At 35.7% G+C, this 21,442-nt stretch overlaps 2 protein-coding genes across 13 annotated transcripts in view; one reads left to right on the top strand and one right to left on the bottom strand.

Moving 5' to 3' along the window:
* LOC117410903 (serologically defined colon cancer antigen 8 homolog) overlaps positions 1-15,336 on the bottom strand; it is a 139,609-nt gene extending 124,273 nt beyond the window's left edge. For both annotated transcript variants that reach the window (XM_034017842.3, XM_034017843.3), the window contains exons 1-7: positions 14,995-15,336; positions 13,593-13,772; positions 12,903-12,988; positions 9,252-9,365; positions 4,030-4,155; positions 3,603-3,761; positions 879-943 (exon numbers count right to left, since the gene is read on the bottom strand). In XM_034017842.3, coding sequence (XP_033873733.2) covers positions 879-943; positions 3,603-3,761; positions 4,030-4,155; positions 9,252-9,365; positions 12,903-12,988; positions 13,593-13,772; positions 14,995-15,064 — 800 coding nt within the window. In that variant the 5' untranslated portion in view covers positions 15,065-15,336. The remainder of the gene's footprint in view (positions 1-878; positions 944-3,602; positions 3,762-4,029; positions 4,156-9,251; positions 9,366-12,902; positions 12,989-13,592; positions 13,773-14,994) is intronic.
* Positions 15,337-15,561: 225 nt separating this feature from the next.
* The window catches only part of LOC117411321 (centrosomal protein of 170 kDa-like), a 136,808-nt gene continuing 130,927 nt past the window's right edge, over positions 15,562-21,442 (top strand). For all 11 annotated transcript variants that reach the window (XM_059025401.1, XM_059025402.1, XM_059025392.1 and 8 more), the window contains exon 1: positions 15,562-15,785. The gene's annotated coding sequence lies outside the window, so the exon portion shown is untranslated. The remainder of the gene's footprint in view (positions 15,786-21,442) is intronic.

Here is a 21,442-nt window from a genome sequence, read left to right as displayed (position 1 = left end):
TTAGTGGGTTTTAATGTAACTTTAAAATTGCTGCTTTTGTATTATGTGCATACTGTTATTTAAATGGTCTGACTGTGGCCGTTGTATGTGTGACATGCTATAGAAATGTAATGTGGTTTGTTCTTTTTTTTCTGCTATGTACTGTATAGTGCTTTGCGATACTTTTGTATTAAAAGTGCTATATAAATGCAATAAATAAATATAAATCAATAAATTTGAGAAATATTCTTTCTCCTAGCGTACACACTGGATAAATTAGGAGGCTGTGTGGTCCAGTGGTTAAAGAAAAGGGCTTATAACCAGCAGGTCCCCGGTTCAAATCCCACCTCAGCCACTGACTCATTGTGTGACGCTGAGCAAGTCACTTAACCTCCTTGTGCTCCGTCTTTCAGGCGAGACGTAGTTGTAAGTGACTCTGCAGCTGATGCATAGTTCACACACCCTAGTCTCTGTAAGTCGCCTTGGATAAAGGCGTCTGCTAAATAAACAAATAATAATAATAATAATAATAATAATAATAATAATAATAATAATAATAATGACATTAAATGACAACAGAATCTGTATAAAAAACAGGAGCATACCAGTTCAAGGGCAGGTGAGGCAGGAGAAGGGTTGCATGAATGACACTGAGCAAGAGAATGCAGGTAGGTAAGTACTCTCAGACTAAACTCAACTACACCAAGCTTACTTCAAGTAATAAAATCTGGTGGCTGTGTGTCTGTCATTTGACATGAAGTCTTTATGTATAAAGCATCAGGAGTCTTAATATGAACATTCCAATGAAATTATTTTAAAATGGAAATCATGTTGCCAAGTGCACTTGCAGCTCTGAGCCTGGCAATTATGACATTTATATAGTGTTTCTTGAAACCTACCTCAATGACATCACCTGCGCTTCTAATGTTTCCGTTTTTGCTTGATAGAGTAGTTTTAACTTTTCCTGAAAGTCAATGGAAAAATAAAAGAGAGTTACAGATGCATAACAACAAGTACAATGTTCATTGAAATGTTATAGATTTTTCAGAAATGCTAGACACAGCACCAAGATAAGCCTAACAGTTTCTGCTAGGGTTGTGCATGTGGGTTATTCAATGTCATATTAATACAAATATATAAATATATATATATATATATATATATATATATATATATATATATATATATATATATATATATTTTATTTATTGTATATAATGCATTTGTTCTGGGACAAATGTGAATATTCAGTGGCAAAATTACCATATTTGCATTCATTCATATATCAGTATTAATAAAGGACTGTATCAAAATAAATCCAATACATCAATGTCTGAAATAAATAACACATGTTTTACTTTCTCACCTTACTTTAATAGATATTTTGATAGTCCTGGGTTTATTTTACTGTATTATGGTACCAATTACTCTATACTCCAGCGAATTCAAAATTTAAGAATATTCAGATACTGGTTTACATTTTTGAAGAATATTTAAACATGACAAACCCATATTTGTCCCGGCACTATGATGTAGGCCTATACTATATAAAAGTTATTACTTTTTACTGTTGCATAGTAATTGTCGTGTTCTCAGTTTTTTGTGTTTTTAATCTTGCACCTCCAGATTAGGCTGTATACAGTATTCTGCCTTGAACTACACAGTAAACTGAGATGGAATCTATTTGTACATAAAGTATTCAAACGTGTAGTGTACAAATAAAAAAAGTTTTTTTTTATCAAAACTTGCATGTAAATTCCCTTTTGATGTGAGTGGGCGGAAGAAATTAATACATGCCTGTTTAAAAAAATAACAGAAATATTTAGCATGTTTCTTTTAGTGACAACTCCCCTTCCCTCACTCACCCCGTTTACTACATCAAACACCATACCAGGGTATTTAGTAAGTAAGGGATCTGAGTGAGGAAAAACAGACAATACAAACTCACCCCTAGTCTTGCTGTAAATCATTTGTTGTTTCAAAATTTTTGAACACTACTGTATATGGTGGGAGGGGCTTGAACTGTCCCAGCTTCAGTATTCAGCAATACCCAAAGCTTTTCCCTGATAATTATTAAATATGTATGTTAAATTAGGGGCAACCATATCCCAGCCATTCACAAAAAAAACCCTTTTTTTATCTTTGGGAACAGGAATGTGCCATATTATCTGTAATGTGATACTTTACAATGTGATATTTTGTAATGTGATACTTTGCACTGTGATATTTTGTAACAATGTAAAGTCACCCTGGATAAAGGTGTCTAATAAATAAAAAAATAAAAAAATAAAAAAAATAATAATAAGTCCTATGACAGGCAATATCTTTGTTTGTCAAACTATGTTACTAGCAAATCTATGCTTTTTATGACCGCATTACCCCATTCCCTACCTGCATGATATTGGTACTGACGTGATAATTCTTCATTAATAAAATAAAACGCTTCCTAATGTGAGATTCGGTTTTTGATACAACGCTGATCATTTTCTTTTTTAAATTGTAGGTCTTCATTGGTTTAATTAGTTAATTAAGTAGAACCGGTCATATCCAGTCCTGTAAGATACTATACCCTCTATAGAACCCTAACCCATGGGGCAAAAGGGGCACGTGCCCACATCTGTTTTGTATATACCCTAATATGTTCAACTCCTGGCAAATAGCATTGATATAGAGTGAGAATTCTGAAAATTGATCACTCATGGATAATTCGTCATAGTGAATTCCCCTGGAGTGATGAATTACTGTATATCAAAAAGTGACATTTCACAATCACAAAAACCTGATTAAATTTATAATGCTCCGACGTTAATAAAGTAACTAGTATATATATATGCAATATTTTTACATATCTGATGGACCCATATTACAAATGTGCGTAACATTTACAGTATGACTTCGATTTCCCACACCCCCATTAGAAAGCAAGATCTGTGCCATTTTAAGACTATATAAACTGTGCTTTCGATTATCATTGGACTTCTTATTTTACCACCTTTCATGCATATATTAACAAATACAAAATTGACAGGACTGTAAACAGTTTGATTCAGAATAATGAATCATTACAGTTGATAGTGTACTAATACTGTACCGATAGTATAAATACATGCATTCATTTCAGATTCTTGCTGGGTTGATCATCTCCAGTATGTGTGGTATTAATACTTGGAAGCACATTTTATACAGCCTGCTATATTGATTTTAGTACAATAACTATAACTCCTCCCGTTTGCACGAGTGTGAAGGATCAATTTACGTCAGAGCATAACTCCAAACTTTGTGCAGTTTAGCTGCACGATTGTCTTTAAATCTTAGTCTAAGTCCACAGCACTCCCTGCTATTTTGTTTAATGTATTTCCTGCTTTCTTTTGTCACCTGTTGGCAAGACTAACAAAGTTAGAAAAAACAGGATGCAAACCTCAGACATTTTTGCGTTATTGCACTGCGACAGTTTTACGACAGGTGAACAGCTGGTTTTGGCTACCACTGTAATATTAAAGTACAATAAAAAATAAATGATATACATAACAATAAATAAAATGTGTGAAATCTCTCTCCTCCATCCTATAGCATGTGGAATTGTATTACTCCAATGATGGTAGGTAATTAACTGTAGTACAAACCAGTTCCATTTGCCATTTCAGAGCATCTGTCGGATTGTTGGATGCTAGAGGCTGTGCAGGAGCCGATGGGGGCTGAACCTGCTGCTGCTGCCTGTGAGAATGCTGTCTGGGATCCGGAGCTCTGGGGACAGTCTGGGGACAGGATTCCAGGGCATTTGTCTGGAACGGAATGCACCATTGTTCTAATTAATCAGAATCTCTTAGTTTTCTGAAACACAGATAATTGCAGTGTTCTGTATGTTCTACTGTAAAACAATATGGTGACATTCCTCAGGTGAAATTCAAAGATACTATTTTTTGTTCATTTTTTTTTTCATCAACTGATGAACAAAAAACAACTGGTGATGAAAAAAAAAAGACGACTTCTGATCACCAGCACTTAAAACTGTTTTTTATTTTATTGCACAGATTGGCCGTTTGTTCTTACCGAGGTATCCAGGATAGTATAGTCTTTCAAAGTGTCCTCAACAGTCTTCAACTTCAATTCTTCATGCAGTTTGTCATTTTCAAGAATCACTACGCTAATGCGTTGTTTCATCCCAAAGAGCTCTTCCTATGGGAGAAGATTAAATGATAATCCTTACAGAAAAGTTTGAAAAATATAATTATAATATGTTTTTACTGTAGTTCCTGTTACATTGGTGGGAAATGCAGGCATTGTTTCAGTTTGACAAATTAACCAGCAGGGGGAGACAGAAATACAGTTAGATGCCAACTTTAAGCTGTCTACTAGTGATGCCAGATACAGTCCTGACCTTATCAGAGTCTTTCTGTTAGCAGCACAGGCAGTGACTGAAAGATGTACAGTATATGTACTTCCAAGTTAATAATAAAATTGGCAACCATGAAATAAAATATGTTTCAACTGTTTCTGTGAAGCACATGTTAGAACTATACTTTATTTACTCAAGTAATTACTTTTTTAATTATTATAATACCAGTAATGACTTGTATGTGGCGCAGACTGAGCAGTGACAATGAAGGTTAGCAGGCAACAATAACAAAATTAGGTAATAAAATATAGTTTCATTATTATTATATCAATTTTTAAAAAGACCCTCTTTTCACAATATTGATTTAGACTCAGGACACTTTGATGAACATGAACTTCTCACATTTTAATATTCTTTTATTTTTTTTTCATTACACAAAAATGACAATGTAGCTGTATTATAATAGAGAAACATCCCTGGAGTAAAAGTAATCTCTGTACACCTCCAAGTACCTTAGAAAACATAGGAGAGAAACATTTTCCTTACAGCAGTTACCAATTAAAAAGCATTCAAGTCATTAAAGTTTCTCCCTATTATAAATTTAAACAATTTTTTCCTTCTCAAAAATGGCCTGCGTCTTAAATTCGAGTGCAATGATGCCTGTATTAAAATTGGCAACAAAAGACGTGACTGCCGGAGAAGTCGAACAAAAACGTTACTGTCTCGAATCATCCATGACATACAGGCAGCCATTCAAAGAAGCGCCATTAGCTTCCTGAGAAATTCAAAGAGAAGCTTACAGTTTCACCTTTTTGTTATTAAGCTCTGTTCTAACAAACAGTACCAGCTTGCACAGATCAGAATTGCTGATCAGACCCCCATATTTTTCAACATGCCAAGCAATACCACAGTTCACAAAAAGGGAGAAATATAGGGATGAGTAATCACAACTGGAAATGAGATGCAGCGCATAGCTGTAATGCTCTGTGTGACAGCAGACAGTCGCAAACTGCCTCCATGTGTGGTTTTCTTATGTGCATAACTGAGGGTGTATCTTTGCAAATGCATCTTTATTTGATGTTTTATTTTTTCCTCAAATTGAGGGTAGGAAATTCAAGGGTGTCTTAAATTTGCAGAAATACAGTTATTAATATAATAACTTTAAGTATACAGTGAACCGATTGAAGGAAAATAACTAAGTTTGTAACCTCGTTCTTTTAGTAAAAGCAGTGTTGGAGATGACTCATTGGTTTTAGCCGATGAAACAGGGATTTTTTGATGGTCAACAATTTAAAAGCCAAGATCCTCTCTATAATGAGTGATCTCGTTAATATTAACTAACAAAATACCTTTCGGATAACAGAAGGTAGGAGTTCATGTTAAAATAAACACTTTTCTATATATAAAAGGAATTAATTAGAACCTAGCAAGAAGAGATGGGGGCACAGCGTGCAGGACGATTTTACTGAATTAAGCTAAAGATTGGTTTAAAATAATGAGTATTAGAAAATGCTTACGGTAGTGTCTCATATTAATCAACACTTAAAATTGGCAAAAGGACAGATTGTCTTAAAACCTGCTTAAACTGGATTTTGTATGAACAGAGAAAAAGGTCAGGTGTAGTTCAGTCAGAATAAAACTATTACATTGTATTTAGATGAAAATAACTGGACCTTCCATTGTATTTAGATGAAAATAACTGGACCTTCCATTGAAAGCTTAAATGACTTCATAACAGATCAATGGAGTAAAAGAAAATTATTGAAGTATCTGAATTGGAAATATGTTATACAGTCACTTAAAGTTAAACTGTTGAAAGAACATATTAAAAGTTTATTATAACAGATGCCTGACATTGACAATGTTTTAGACACATTGTTGGCATCTTTGAGATAATGTTCATTTAATTTAATCAATTTAAGAATGAGTTCAGTTTCTGTCTCCACCTAAACAAAAAGTCTTTTAGATATTACAATATCAACTAAACTAAAGAATATAAATGTTTAGTTTATATAAAGGTTTTACTGCAATAAAAAACAGAGGAACTGTTAAGCTTGAATATAAGCCAGTAAAGTGTAAACTGTATTTAATAATTTTAGTATAACAGTAGACTCACTAAAGAAAAATAATGAAATTGGTGAACTCGCCTTTACCTGCTCGTAGCAAGGCTGTGTTGGGCATGAAAAAATAGGTTTAGACAATCGAAGTGGGACTTGCTAGTCATCAGCAATTTTGAATCCAAGGCCTTTAAAACTTGGCAGCCAAAGCAAGAATTTAATTTAAATTAGAAAAGTTGTCTGCAGTATCGGTTCTTATCAGAAAGGTAGAGACTTTATTTGGGATGATGTTTGTGAGCCAAAAATGACTTCATGCGGTGAATTTGGAAAAGTGCTTACAGTGGAGTTGCATATTAACTAAAACACTGACCTTGGCAAGTAAACAGGATGTCTAAAAACTGCTTGTGCAGGCGCATTTTTAGAAACAGAGAGGTCAGGTTTAGTCCAAGCATGGTACAGTTAAATATAAATATTATATTTAACATGTTCATTATAGCCTAAATTTAAATAAAAATAACTGAACTAACCACTGTAGTTCAGTGGTTTTATTCAAAGGCTTATGATAAACCCTTACAGTTTTTGTCCAATATTTTGTTAACACACATTTGTATATGAAAATAAACTAATCTGAAAAGGTGATGTGGTATGCTGCTCAGAGGGAATATGTGGTAGACCCAGGTTAACATAATCACACAAAAAGTTGATGTTATATATAAAACAGCATCTCTTTTAATACACATATAAACTTGTATCATATTGTATTGTATTGTAGCAAGGATCCTGTGAACTTTGGTTCACCTGACTTTTTAAAGAAAGGAGGGGTTGAAAATGAGAACTATGAGATCATCTTCCAATATTTTGGAAAGTAGTTATATCCAATTAATTTTGAAAGTTTTTTATAACTCCAATTAGTTTTAAAAAGAGCTGACCGGATCCTTCTAGAATATATCATTAAATCCAAGATAAGAACTGTCAATGCAGATTGATGATCAGATTTAATTGAGACTCCTGATGTATTCAATGGAGGGAAAAACCTATAAGCCCAGAGCAAGACCCCATTCAATACCATTGAACTTGATCTTGCAAGTCGATGTGGTCCATACTCTGAGGGTCTGTTTGGTGGTATTCACAAGTCTCTGCCTTTTGTTCTTATTCCAGTTCTTATTTTTCAATATATCCTACACTACACTTCCATATACTGGAAGGTAAGTATATGTTTGAATTTATATCTCGTTTATATTGGATGCATTGCTATAAGGTATACAAATTATATTTTTTAGGCGCTTTAGCTTTTTGCATTTTATAGCCTGAAGGCTAAGCATATGATATGCATATTTGTATTACTGTATTGAAGTACTAATGCTGTTAAACCTGTAAAGGCACTGGAAACACCCAGGCTGCCTATTAGCAGGGATCCAAAGCGGCTTGCAATCACTCAATCCATTATTAAGCATTTAATAAATCGAAGGAGTACTAATACTGCTCTGATTCGTTAAAACTTCAAATTAAATGAGTCTGTGTGATTTTCTTGATTATTAAAAAGTTGTCTGGACATAAAGAACGTCCAGTGCACGAACAAAACCACTTACAGGAGTTTAAAACATCTCTGTCCTCCTTAAACGTCTCCCCTGAGTTTAAGAGTGTGCTCAGAAAAAAAAAAAAAAATAAATAAATATATATATATATATATATATATATATATATATATATATATATATATATAAATAAAAAGAGTATGTGCAATTCAGATATTATCCTTGTTCTCTAAATCTGCCTGTGGCGGGGTACACCCCGCCCCTGTGTGTATTTTGTGTTATGTTGTTATTGTTTAAAATGATTGGATGTGTGCATGGGTGTTTTAGGTTGGCAGGGAAGGATTAATTGCCTTCCCTGCCAAAACACTTCACATGCAGAATATGCCTGGGCCCAATTGAATGATTAACAAGCAATCAAACCCAGGCACAGCTGCATAAGAGGGAGGGATCTCTCACTTGAGATTGGGTTTTGTTCAGAGGAGGAACGTAAGTTAAATAATTGCTACTCGTGCTGGCTTTAAACCAGCACGATACTTGTTCACTGTGTTTGCCTGTTTGTTTTGGCCACCGTGCCATTTTGTTTTTGTATAACTGTTTGTTTTGTTTCAACCATTTTATTTATAATTATTATTAAATATGTGCATCAGCACTTCATACCTTGCAGTACTATGTGTGTCTCTTCCTGGTCTGATGTTACCACCAAGCCATCGTATCACACTGCCTTTGCTTGTGCTAAATAACCTAAGTGCCGTCACTGAACAGTCTTCCTCATTCTAGTGATATCATGTGACAATGAGACCTTCAACTCCGTCAACCCCACAAACTATATTTCTATTTACATGTAGAGAAGGTGGGGCTGGCTCAAGCTGATAATAACTTAATATTGGAGCTACAGAACCCAGAACCCAGAACCACTCAAAATGATTTCAAAACAACACAAACCAACAAGGGAAACGAAAAATGAAATAGAAATGAAAATTAAAGTTACTTATTATTTAAAGTGTTACTGCACTTACCTACAGCAAAGCAGGAAGCTAGGTAAAGTAATGTGTTTTAAACCCTACAGCCTGTTCAGTAACACTTTAACAAAGCATAAAAAGTGTGATCCTAACCAAGTGAAATAACATTTTCAGATGCTTTTTGTTTTACATGTTCTATATATTGTATATATTCTATATATTCTGTTATTTTTGTCTATTGATAATAAAAAGCTGACTGAAGACTTTAAAAGTCCAACTTTGTCTATATTACAACTTTAAACAAACACTGTTGTGATATGTTCCTGTGATCAATACAATAAAACTTCCCTTTTGTTTCTAGACAAACAGCTCCTGCAGAACAAACCTTGCAAAACTTGACCTCCTCCTCTAGATGCTGAATGTATTCAGACTGGCTGTTAATAATAGGGACGAGATCTTGAACAGCCGGCAAATCAGCATCTCCTTTTTCTGAAGGCCTCTGAAGAATAAGTGGAACAGAATTACCATTAGTACATTTATATTCACTACGTTACCATGGCAAAAGACCCCTGAACTGGAAAAAATAAATCCTGACATTATTTACGACGAATATTTTTTTTCCATATTAGACTCTGCAGTGCCACTTCTTAATCAGTCTGCAGTGCCACTTAATGTCAATAGCAGCCAATTTGATCACTAAGTACAGCACTGTAAAAGCAGAGAATAATAGGCTACATTCAAAACAATGAGGTTCACATCAACATCAGAATTTAAACAAATGTTTTTAAAGTGCAAGAAAATGAAAATACAAGAAAAACACTTACTGACATAAACCTCACAAAGTCGTATTTCTGTTCAGTGGGAGAAGAAAAAGTACGATATTGCTGTTCATTTTCTGATACTGTTTAAAAGAAATACTTTGAATAAAAGAATGTTTTAAACATACTTGGGACTTAGATGATACAATAAACTTGTAGTACTGCTGTGAAAGGGAAGCACTGATGAGCAAATGTTACAAGTTGCAGTCTTTTTTATTGTGATATTGTGAAAGGTTGGCTATACCTTTCTTCTGCCCTTTTGCCAAGGTCTTTGGAAGTACCCTCCACCATTTTTCTTTTTCGTGCACCGTTTTTTGATACCACACTCAGGTAGACAAGTTTAATCGATAAATTATTTTTTTAAATCTATCAGCACCCACAGGTGTGATTAAATGATTAATCATTCCCTACTATTCCCTACTATTTTATCCTCCTAAGGCAAATAAAAAACATATACCAGGAATGATCATTCAATATTCTGTTTATAACACAAGTATATTTTTTTAAATAAACATCAATAACATTTGTAATTGTTTTATACTAAATCAATTCATTTAGGGATTATTTTATTTGGCAAATCTTTTCTTTCATTTTCCACAGACTATATGTCAACGCAGATTAATTTCGAACCCTGTTTATGGCCTTGTGAACAGGCTGGCTGGTGGTGACGTCAGGCCAGGAAGTAATGACAACAGTACCGTGAGTAAATGTGCTGTTACGCTGGTTTATTGAAAATAATAAATGAACAAAACAAAAGGTTTAAGAAAACAGAACAAACACAAAACAAACCAAACAAGTATCGTGCTGGTGTTGAACCAGCAAGTGTTTTTTCTTTTTTAGTTTTCTATCTCCTCCTCTCTCTCTTACTTCCTCACTGTACACCCATCCCTGAGTGAGTGATTTGTACATCTATATATACAGCTGTGCATTATTCAATTACTAATTCATCATTCAGTTGAATCCCAGCACGTGAACTAATTTGTGCAATCCCCGTGCCCACATACAAATACACACTTTACTCTGAATGTGAAGTGATTGTGCAATTCTCGTGCATAAATACAACTATATATTTTAAATCACCCGTGATAACCTATACTTCATGCATCAATACATACACACAACATATAACACAAAAATACACACAGGGGCGGCGAACCCCACCACAGGCCTCTTCACAACCATCTTTTTAGATAGAACCTTGAGCTTAGTCTGTTAATTTGAAGCCTCTCTGTTGTTTCCTACCGTTACCAGTGTTAATAAATTGATTATAGGCAGTTTCGATAAGTCAGATGCAGGCAGATCGGTAACTGCCATTTCTTGACTAAACTCGTTCTCAAGGAAATCGGGGCCCAAATCAAAACAACAATAGGAATCTGAAATGATTTCAGACATTTCAAAGTTGTTATAAAGCAGCGCCTTCCTAAAAATGTCAGCAGCACACCAGTGGATTGGAATGTAAACACAGTCACATTTGAAACTAGTCCCACTGAAGTGGAATAACAAAAATGTACCCCACGCTACATATTTTAAAGTTTATGATTTAAGAATTGTGGCAAACCAAGGTTTGTCTTTGCCAGGCTTCAGGGACCTTTTTCACTGTCTTCTTGTAAAAGAAACACTTCTTACAACAATACAGCGGTTTAAACAGGGTGGTGCCTGTATATTTATTATCATACAAAACACAAATAAACAAAATAAACACCTAGTTCCACTTTGGAACCCTTAGCTAAACTTTTCACTGTTTTAGCTATAAACTGGAAGGCTAAGCCATTTACCAGTCACCAAACAAAATAACAATACCTTTCCAGTCTATATAGGCCTGTCCCTACAGAATACCTCCAAACCTTAAGGTGGATCTACACTGGAAGCGAGCGAAGCGAGCAAATTTTGTATCTACATCAAAAGTGAATATTTTAGCAGAAACTGTCACGTGGCCCTGTCCTTATCCCTCCTGCTGTTCTCCCACCCATCCAACACAAGACAGATGTGGCCCATTCAAAACACCACTCACACAGAGACTACAGAACAAGCAAGCGAAGCCAACACACACCAAAGAGAGAGCAAGTCGCCACACACCAAGGAGAGAGAGAGGTCCCGCTGACTGGGAAGAGGTAAAATACACACAATCACGCTTGCAGTAATACAACACAATACACCCCTGGCGCCCACAAAACAGTACACAAACAACTATTTACATAATGTCCCCTTCTGGTCCACCCTCTCCCACAGTCCCAACAGTCCATACTGCATTAAAGCTGTTGCAGGTGAGGCTTATCCTGGAACTGGGTTTGGAGCAGGGATTGGGACAGACCCTTGGGCTGTGGTTGAAAACAGGGCTGAAGCTGATCCTGGGTATGGTTTTGTGAGTGGATTGGGAACTGACTTTGCTTCTGATTGCTCCATTGGCGGGAAAAAATAGAACACATTTCTATTCCAGTGGAGTCGCTCGCTTCAACCAGACTGGCCGCTTGCATCGCTCGCAGTTGATGTAGACGCACCCATACATTCCAGTCACTTCTAAATTAACAGCCCCATGGGCTTCTGGGAAATGTAGTCCTGTATCCTCCAGGACATTTTTCCTCTCCCCTCCCCCTACACTGTCACAGAACACAGTACAGTATTATTATTATTATTATTATTTGTTTATTTAGCAGACGCCTTTATCCAAGGCGACTTGCAGAGACTAGGGTGTGTGAACTATGCATCAGTTGCATTGTCACAACTACGTCTCACCTGAAAGACGGAGCACAAGGAGGTTAACTAACTTGCTCAGGGTCACACAGTGAGTCCGTGGCTGAGGTGGGATTTGAACCGGGGACCTCCCGGTTACAAGCCCTTTTCTTTAATCAGTGGACCACACAAGATTTCTAGCCACATTATTTGAAAGGTTGATGTAGCGATCTTACTATAACATTTTTTGTTTTTCTCCTTTATATTTTAAGGATTGTTTTCAAAGTATTTTATAAGAAAAACACCTGCTAAAGTTACAAAACTATTACAAGCCTATTTATCTGAAGACACTTGAGGTAAGTTTAGGTTATTTATGTCTAATTTGGTAATTGTTTTTCACCTTTTGAAAAAAATATAAGCAATTTACAACTTGGAGTAGAAAGCTTTGAAAATCTGAATGTAAATTACTCTATAGTTTAAAAATGAGATTTAATTTAATTTTATAATTTAATTTTATTTATTAACTGATGCTTCTGACTGTACTCTACCTTGCGTGATGTTTTTCTTCTGCTTGTAGGCGTACTAGGTGCAGATTCCCTTTCTTGTTGACGGAGCAATGATCTTAGCTGATTGACTGTAAAATGAATAAACAATTACAGTAGTTGGCTTTAAAAGTACAAAAAACACAAAAGATGCATACTCACCAACATTTGGAAACTGTTCAGCGGGACGCTCGTTCTCTGGGGGTCATACGCATCATACACATGGGATAGGTCATACGCATTCATTATCATATAATAGACGTTTCCCCTCAACTCAACACCACACAACCATCATGACAGTAAAAACAGACATAATGAAACATTCTTACCTCTGTATAAGTTAGTGATCAGCAGATGTGTCAGCCGCACAAAGAGCACAGCGTGTGGTTTTCACTAATTCTACTGTGCAGAATAAATGATTTTTTTTCTACCAGTAAATATCGGGACTTTCTTCCTATGCATCGGGACATGGGACATTTGTTAGGAAATCGGGACTGTCCCGACCATATAGGGACTGTTGGCATATATGAAGCTGTACAAATTAATTATATTCTCCTGCATATTTAAAAAGAACCTGGTAAATCTTCATTAATTGCTTATAACTGTTCTTGTTTGAAACAAAAACAAAAGCCTAAAATAAAAAATAAAAAAGTATATTGCTAATTGGATTTTGAGATCTTCAAGTTTGAATCCTACCTGCATGGCTGTGCTGTAGTTCTTGCCAGGTCATTTCCAAGTCCCCCTCTCCCCACCCCTCTGCAACCTGAGGACTGCTGTGAGCCATTCCAGCCCCCTTCTTTGGAGAAAGAGCAGCTTCAGCAGAGGGCTGCTCTTCTAACACACTCCTCAGCTGTGTCATGCTTCTGCAGGCTCTGTCTGTGGGACAAAATGCATACAAAATAAAAAGCAATGCTTCTACTTGCAAAAGATGGTTTTGTACTGCGAGTCACTCTTACAGAATCAAAAACACCATAACTTAGGGTCAGGGCAAATTGTGAGATTATTGAATATGTTTTCATTTATTGTTTTGAGAAAAAGTATTGCCAATTGTATTGGCCAATAATTCAGTTCAAATGTAATAAGACAAACACCCACTGACGATATCTTATATCCTAGAAACACTGTACAAATCATAATAAGGGAAAGGGAAAATAAATAAATAAATGGCAATGGTTAGGACATTGTTAAATGGTAAACAATTTTGATTTGAGCTTAATTTTTTTTTTTTTTTTTTGAGTGGACCCAGAGTTTGTCAACTTAAATTGGATGGGTCAAAGATATGGATTAAATAATAATTAAAAAAAAAACATATATAGAATGCATTTTCACTCACATCTCTGTGGTGTCATCATTGCTGCTGGTGGATTGCTTTTTTGTGTTGGTTAAGCAATCCCTACTGATCTCCTTTGGGAGGCAAGGTCCATGCACCTATGCACCTAGAGTGCTGTCAGAGTAACTTATTCATACACTTAGTTTCCCAAACTTAAACTACTTGGAAATACCACCAATGAAAACAGGATAAGTCATGAAATACCATGAAATGTTTCAAAATATTTTAAATAAATTGTGAACACAATAGGAAATCAACACAACTGACACCCAATATAAAAACATACTACAGGACTGTCCAATGGTACCATAGTATTTTATATTTAGGGATTTTTGTTTAACATAAAGTACATCCTTACAAAAAGTCACGTATATTCTAGTCTAAAACTACTTGTCCGTGTTTTTAGAATGTTTATTTTATGGATGCACTAGTAAAAAAAAAAAAAAAACCTAGCCTTACATATTCACTATTACAACAGGCAATTCATGTAAAATAGCTCTTAAGGTAAATGTTCAGTCAGTGGAAACATTACTGTGTATCTTACTATAACTTTTTTTTTCTTTTTTTTCACCACACACGTCACCATAATATTTAAGTTTACAGTTTTCTTTTTTTCCCCCCGATGTCAGTCATGCGTTGATTTAGGGTCTCCAGAAGTATGGACATTTATGGAGACGACTAAGTACAGTACCTGTCAACTTCGGCTACCGTGCTGTTGACTGCTGTGTTTTAAAAAAAAAAAAAATAAAGAAATAGAAAAATACTCACCTCTCAGACTCTTCTTATATTCTTCCAAATCCTCACCAACCTCAGTCTGTGAATCCCAGGAAGAATTCATTAATCACATATATATATATATATTTTTAGTTTTTGAAGTTTAACTTATAACGACTGTTACTACGGCAGCTATCTCAAAACTGCCCTTTAACTGCAGCGCCGCAAGCTAAACCAATCACCTTGTTGTATCTACTTCCCTATATGAAAAGGTGATGGAGATTGTAGTGTTTTATTTACCAAACCTTTGTTCCTGTATTGAAATGGGGCACCAAAAAAACTACAAAAACCAGAACTTGCGCCTGGTTACAAAAATATGTTGTCAGGAAGCAGTTGCGGCACTCCCGCAGATTGGCTCGTTGCTTGATTTATTAAACACACCCCCCTGTAAACTATTTAAACCCACTTGCTCAAAATAAGTCAGAAATCAAGCTTCATTGGTTTATATCAAAGCCAATCACAGATACGTCACTTTTTGGGGGGCAGTTTTTGTTACGCTTGGTACACAGAGTATGGGCCAATCATAGTGGCCAATACAATTTATAAAGCCGGATTCATCTGTATAGTTGCCAATCACTCTGCAAGCCACTCCTACGTGGTCGTGTTGGAAGGAGTGACGCATGAGCACAAATCTAAACTGGCTCTCTTGCGCCGCTATGTGTAAGGAATAACATTATTGCTCAGCAACCGACACCCGAAACGAACGCACAGGGTTGGGTTAGGCACTGATTGTATTTTACTCGCTCACACATCAACCTTGGACATATGCAATAGCACAGAAAAGGGTAAGTGACAAATACGATTTATTATATGCATCTTGTGTTAATAATATTTTTTAAAAAACAAACAAACGTGATTATGTATGGCGGTTTGTGAATTAAAATGTGTTTTAGAAATAGCATCATGCAGCTAGGCATGTCTGTCTGCATCTCCCATTTCTAACGTAGTTGCGATGGGAGATTGCAATCACCGATTTGAAAATACGGGGGAAAATCAGGGGAGAAATATAGGGTTGGGTTATTGTTTGTTTCTGCGCTTTGTTGATGGTATCAGTTTCACCGACGCGCGCGCATTAGCATCTCATCACATGTAGCTATACGTCTAGCATCATGATGTCATCTGCTGGATTCTACTATTCGGTGTTGTGTTGAGATGGTGGTGTTAACACTGCAGTGTAACTGTCACAGCTTCGTTGTTGTCTAAAAAGATCTTTAATTTAACAACACCAATACTAACAGCACGACTGGGGAAAAAAACAATATCAGCCGATTTCTGTGCACCTTAGAAAGCAAGGATAATGAAATATAACCGATTATAAAATTACGTGTGCAGTTATGAAAGCGGCAAACCTAGTGGCAGACAGTAGTGTACTAGCAGTTATATATATATATATATATATGTATATATATATATATGTATATATATATGTAAATGGAAGAAGACGAGAGGCTTGGTAATCGGTCTGCGTTGTATAGTTTCCACCGTCCTAGTTTTCCTTGGTTCCGCTACGTTTACATTACTTGCCAGAATGGAAGCATTTGCAAATAAATAATACTGTCCTGCATTTTATATGTGTGCTTTACATAAAACTGCATTTTCGTTTAATTGGCAAGGTAACACCGCCACTACGTTTGCAAATATATATATTGTGTATTTGTGTAGTTGAAAACATATTTTATTAGTAGATGCTATATGTAGGTTCACTAGCTTCATGGTTTGATGGATTTTCAAGATGAATACGTTTTTGTGATCTCACCCTAGTATGAGCTGAGGCGGATATGTTTTGTTCTCGTTTAAGAAAGGAGGAGGGGGATTCTTTCAAATTGCATTCCCTTACTATTCAGACACATCCCATTGCGGTCTTACAGCAGCACAAGGCAGAAAGGCCTTAGGAGAAATTGAATTAATATTGCAGCCTCAAGGGTCTGAAAAAAACTTTATGCAAAGTTGTAATGTACAGTGCCAACTACACAACTATGAGTACATTTTTTTTCTTTTATAGTGGATACATTTTAAAATGTAACCTACACTTATAATTCTGCGTAAAACCAATGGGTGCCATACCCCCCAAACTATTGCAATGAATACAGTGCAAAATATGGCTTATTACTTTCTAAAATATGATAACAAAATGATGGGCCAACTACAAGAGCATGTGATTATATTACAATTTCTGTTAAGTTTCTACTGTTACAAAGCTACATCTCTGAGTTACAGGAATCTCCTTGAATGTTCTGAAACAAAATCTAGAGAAAATACAGAATCACCACAGACATCTGACTTGATATTCTTTACAATTGGGATCCTTACAAAATATCTGAATAGTGTATTGACTACTAGAAGCAATACTAAAATCAGTTGGGTTTACTGATTCTTAATAAGACGTAGAAAGCCCTAGGACACCACATCTAGAGGTATAAATGGATGCATACTACCATGCATAATAGTTTCTCCAAGGTCTGCATCTCTCTGGGGCTTTTTATTCATGGATATTATTATTATTATTATTATTATTATTATTTATTTCTTAGCAGATGCCCTTATCCAGGGCAACTTACAATTGTTACAAGATATCATATTATTTTTACATACAATTACATTATTTTTTCATACAATTACCCATTTATACAGTTGGGTTTTTACTGGAGCAATCTTGGTAAAGTACCTTGCTCAAGGGTACAGCAGCAGTGTCCCCCACCTGGGATTGAACCCACGACCCTCCGGTCAAGAGTCCAGAGCCCTAACCACTACTCCACACTGCTGCCCTATGGGATATGGTTATTGGCTTGTTAATAAGGCCTTGAGAATCGCAGAGCTAGTATAATTTAAATCCTCAGTCTCCTGCTTTACCTCCCAATTCTCCCCTATAAAAGCTAGCCTTCATTCACTACTGTATACAGCAGTACTAAATTCGTTCCTCAGCGTTTTCTGCAGTAAAAAAAAAAAAAAAAAAAATGTTTTCTAGTTACTTTCACATGTGCTTGAAATGCCAGGGAGAAGGGCAAAGCATTCTTCCTTAGTTTTTCACAGGAAGTGTTTCCTGTTTTGCTGTGTTCACAGTCTGGAGAGCAGAAGAGATTTCAGTTTAACTTACTGCCAAAGTTACTATATATACCAAAATGAGACAAGATATTGATTATTTTTAAAAGCCTCCGAGGAACCTGCAAAGGGTCCATGATTTCTGATGTGAGTCGCTATCTGAAAGAAATGGATACAGTTTGTTGTACAAATCAACTTTGTTTGAGAGAATGTGAGCATGATGAAAGTATCAATTACATCTACATGTCACTTGTGAAGTTAAAAGATTGATAAAGTTTCAAATTAACTAACTAAAAATATTTAGAAAAAATGTTGTATATAACTGTAGACCTATAACATTGCAATTGAATGCAAGATGGATGCTTGTAGATTTCATAAAGAGTAGTGTTTCATCTTATTGTTAGAGGCTTGATGTACTATAGCAGAAATAGAATGACAACGGATACACTGTTTCTTCGGCTCCTAAATAAACACAGTATACAGAAATCTGTGTACAAGCTGATTTATTTTGGCAAAGACCCGAGACTCCAGTTCCTCCCTAGAGATGCCAATGGCACTCTCCTCAAAAGACTACTCGCTGTACAGCCCAAAAAGGAAACTGAAAGCTTTCCATTATTTGTCCTTTTTAAATTCCAACCTTGTGAGTATTGGGAAGTGAGTCTGCTGTGTACATGTAACTCATCAGGGATAGGAAATCACCAGAAACCAATGTGCTTAGTTGTGCTGTGATCCGGCTTAAAATACAGTATTCCTTCAAATTTAAGATGCAGCCCAAATATCCCACCTTCAATTTGAGAAAAATATATAACATCAAATAAAGATGTATTAATAAATATACAACCTCAATTACGCATATTTATTTAAAAGAATACACCAATTTTTGCGATGAAATGCTACAAACTCATCTACAGTCAGCACTCGGATTTCGTTACCCAGATACATGTCAGTCGCGTTTTACCGCCCTTGTATTAAGAATAAAATCAATCCCCATTATATATATATATATATATATATATATAATATATATATATATATATATAATATATATATATATATATATATATATATATATATATAGGCAGTAGTGAGGATTTGCTACCTGCCTGGAAGGTAGGTAGCAAAATGGTCTTTTTCGGTAGAGGTTTATTCAACTAATAATTTTATATATAAAAATTCAAAAAATAAACACCTACCTACAGTTTTACATAGACTGAATATCCCAAACTATCACATAGTAGGCCTATGTATAAATCAGAACATATTTATTGAAACCACCTTGTGCTCAACTAAGTAATGGAACTAATGCAATTCCTTGTCGATATGTATTTTGTTTTATCCTTAAGTTATTCTAGAATGCAACCATACCTGTCATCTAAGCATTTGATATGCCATCAGTATGGTTAACCAGGTTATGTTTCATTGGTACAAATTAAGTGACTGAGATTTCAGTAACTAACAAATCATACACACTTATAAAGAGAGCGATTTAAAAAAAAAAAAGTAACGTGTGCCACATTATCATTGAATCCTGCCTCGTATGACCTTATAAATTATAAGGTTACAACCACAACCGAGCTGTTTTGAAAATGAAAGCTAATTCCAGCACGGTACCGCTACATTTAAAATATTCATGCAATGTGTTATACAGACTGGTTTGTTCGTAAATATGTCAGCTCGCACCCTGCCTTTTCACTGGATTTTTAAATGCTATACAATTAGAAATTAACTAAGAAGTAATAACAGAATAAGGGATATCAACCAAAAGAAAACAAAAAAAACATCCTGGGTTCGTTTTTATTAAACAGTGACATTAGTTAGCTATGTGTGTAAGTTATAGTTTGTATAACATTGTTTGTTAAAGCACATGTTTCACTAGTTAAACAGGAGAAGTACGCAACTCAAGAGTGTATTTTGTCTATTATTCGTAATGCTAAAACAAGGAAGGTTGTTACTTGGATCATGGTGACGTTATAGCGAGCTATTTTTTTTTTCGTAATCAGAATTTTGATAATATTTTATCTACCTATTATGTGTTCATTTTTAGCGTGGGTGAGCAAGGTTTAACATTATAACAAAACTGGAGCAGACATTCTCAGACAGGATTAAATTAGCATTTTAAAGACACAGATAAACATAACATCCTGTTAGGTCATTGCCTGTTGTCTTATAAAATCATAATGTTTTTAACAGCTATTTAATTTTACATTTGGTCCATAAAATAAACTTCATACCTTGAAATTGTATCCACATTGTTCTGGTACTGTATGTGTACACCGCTGTCCAAACAATACGATTTGCATTGTGTTGTCTGCTGGTCCAGTGGATCCTGGAAGCTTGGCGAAAGTTAAACGTGGAGCATGTGAAAGTTATTCAAGGCTTGTGGACTCACTACAGCTCTGGACAGAAGATTCATTGTTTTAAAGAAGGGGAACCATGTACATCTGGAAAAGAGGTACTGTCCATAGAGCGCAAGAAGGCACAGGGAACTGTCATTGACATTGAAGTTGAGGAAGATGAGGAGTAGCTTAAGAATATGAACTGTCAGCGATGAAAGTGACCATCAGGATGAATAATAAGAAAACTTAATTAAGGTACACGTAATGCATAAAGTTTTTTTTAGTGCTGTTATTACATTTTAAACCCAGTTTTGAAGCTGTTTTTATTAACAGTATTTCATGAATTGGTAAGCTCACTGTACAGCCGTGTGTGTATTGGCTGGAACATTCAGTATGACGCGCCGTCTTTTTACCATATTTCCCAGTAGCCCCGGCGCCTATTGGAGACCGGTGATTATTTGAGACCCGGCAGTTATTGGAAGTTTTACGGTATGCGTCACAGTCGTTTAACCGTCACTGAAGTAAAAATTGTATAGGGTCGGATATGCGAGTGCTGACTGAATTAGGGATACTGGTAATGCATATATTGTAATAATGGTAAATGAACATACAGTATCAAGTACAACAATCTCTCCTAGTCATCATCCTCATCCTCGGAGTTGGAGGAGCACTCTTTATTGCTTGACATCTCCCAGACAACGTCATCTTGTGTTCCCTCGAGCTGATAACATTTTTTGAAGCAGTGCACCACAGTCTCTGTTTTTATGGAATCCCAAGCTTTAATAATACACTCGCACAAGAGGGGCAGAGGTGCACGGCACATTCTTCCAGTTGGCATCAGTTGTTTATCACCATTCCCAAGCCATTTCTGATAAAGATTTTTAAATTTATTTTTGAATGGCTTGCTCACACAGATGTCCAGTGGTTGAAGTTGTGATGTCATCCCACCTGGAATGATAGCCAGGTCGGTTTTCATGGTCACGCGGTGTTTAACTGCATTGGTTGTGTCCAGTGTAAGCATCCAGCACAAGCATTGCTCCAGGATGCTGAAACCACACTTTCTGCAG

This window comes from Acipenser ruthenus, chromosome 6 (genome assembly GCF_902713425.1).
Source record: "Acipenser ruthenus chromosome 6, fAciRut3.2 maternal haplotype, whole genome shotgun sequence".
In the NCBI taxonomy this organism is placed as follows: Eukaryota; Metazoa; Chordata; class Actinopteri; order Acipenseriformes; family Acipenseridae; genus Acipenser; species Acipenser ruthenus.
Note: the sequence above shows the minus strand (reverse complement) of the source record. Positions and strands in the feature narration are given on the sequence as shown.